The 1,134-nt window shown below is 44.5% G+C and overlaps 1 protein-coding gene across 1 annotated transcript; it reads right to left on the reverse strand.

Annotated features, from left to right (window-relative positions):
• Positions 1 to 155: 155 nt before the first annotated feature.
• On the reverse strand, positions 156 to 659 carry LOC103912170 (histone H2B 8-like). The gene has a single exon (XM_009325626.1). The coding sequence runs from the start codon at positions 620 to 622 to the stop codon at positions 242 to 244; it is 381 nt and encodes a 126-aa protein (XP_009323901.1). The 5' UTR covers positions 623 to 659; the 3' UTR covers positions 156 to 241.
• Between the last annotated feature and the right edge of the window lie 475 nt (positions 660 to 1,134).

Raw genomic sequence — 1,134 nt, forward strand, 5'->3', positions numbered from 1 at the left:
CACCCACAAATTTCACAACGAGAGCTGTTAATTACTATGAAAAAACATTATTCCACTAAGTGAAAGTCCATAACTCACAGGTGTGCAATGCTCCACGCTTCATGCAATGTATGTTATTTGCCATGTATGCAAGCACTTGATTTATAAATCTGTGGAAAAAATCTGTATTTGCAATTACAGCTCTTTTGAGGAAAACATGGGGGCTCTTAAAAGAGCCGTTTAGGTTATAGTTTAAAACCGTTTACTTGGAGCTGGTGTACTTGGTGACGGCCTTGGTGCCCTCGGAGACGGCGTGCTTGGCCAGCTCACCGGGCAGCAGGAGCCGCACGGCCGTCTGGATCTCCCGCGAGGTGATGGTGGAGCGCTTGTTGTAGTGCGCCAGGCGCGAGGCCTCGCCGGCGATGCGCTCGAAGATGTCGTTGACGAAGGAGTTCATGATGCCCATGGCCTTGGGCAAGATGCCCGTGTCGGGGTGCACCTGCTTCAGCACCTTGTACACGTAGATCGAGTAGCTCTCCTTCCTTGTTCTCTTGCGTTTCTTGTCGCCCTTCTTCTGCGTCTTGGTGACAGCTTTCTTAGAGCCCTTCTTTGGTGCTGGAGCAGATTTCGCCGGCTCAGGCATCCTAAGAAGTTTCTTTCCAAAATCTTCACAGTACCTCAACAACATGGAAAATGGCGCCTGCTCCCCTATTTATAAGGGCGTTATGCAAATTAGAGGATTGCAATCGTTCCATTCCTATTGGAGTAAAAAATACCAACGTAATTACAGGCACTTCCGTCCTGTAACCGTCACATCTTAGGCGCTGCATCTACACAATCGTTGTGCTTTGCAGTTATGGTGATGGCAGTACTGCCTTCACTAGCGAAAAAAAATTAAACTTAAATACATAATAAAATTTGCACTGAGTTTACACTCGCTAATGAATTTATTTAAAATGTCTGATCTTAGTACATGGGGTATTTTGCGGCATTCATTTTTTCTCAGGACGTTTACAGAGGAGTTATACTTTGTGGCAGCTTTTAAATTGTAAATCTGTTAATGACTCAAAAGGGTTTTAACGTTATAGCTGCATTAAAAACTTTAAAAACTCAGAATTCAGCAATAAACAGCTCTCGTTGTGAAATTTGTGGGTG

Source organism: Pygoscelis adeliae, unplaced genomic scaffold, assembly GCF_000699105.1.
Source record: "Pygoscelis adeliae isolate BGI_AS28 unplaced genomic scaffold, ASM69910v1 Scaffold1536, whole genome shotgun sequence".
NCBI classification, from domain to species: domain Eukaryota; kingdom Metazoa; phylum Chordata; class Aves; order Sphenisciformes; family Spheniscidae; genus Pygoscelis; species Pygoscelis adeliae.

What these genes read in the sequence shown, in the direction of transcription:
- LOC103912170 (XM_009325626.1), bottom strand. Translation starts at nt 622, where the DNA reads ATGCCTGAGCCGGCGAAATCTGCTCCAGCACCAAAGAAGGGCTCTAAG.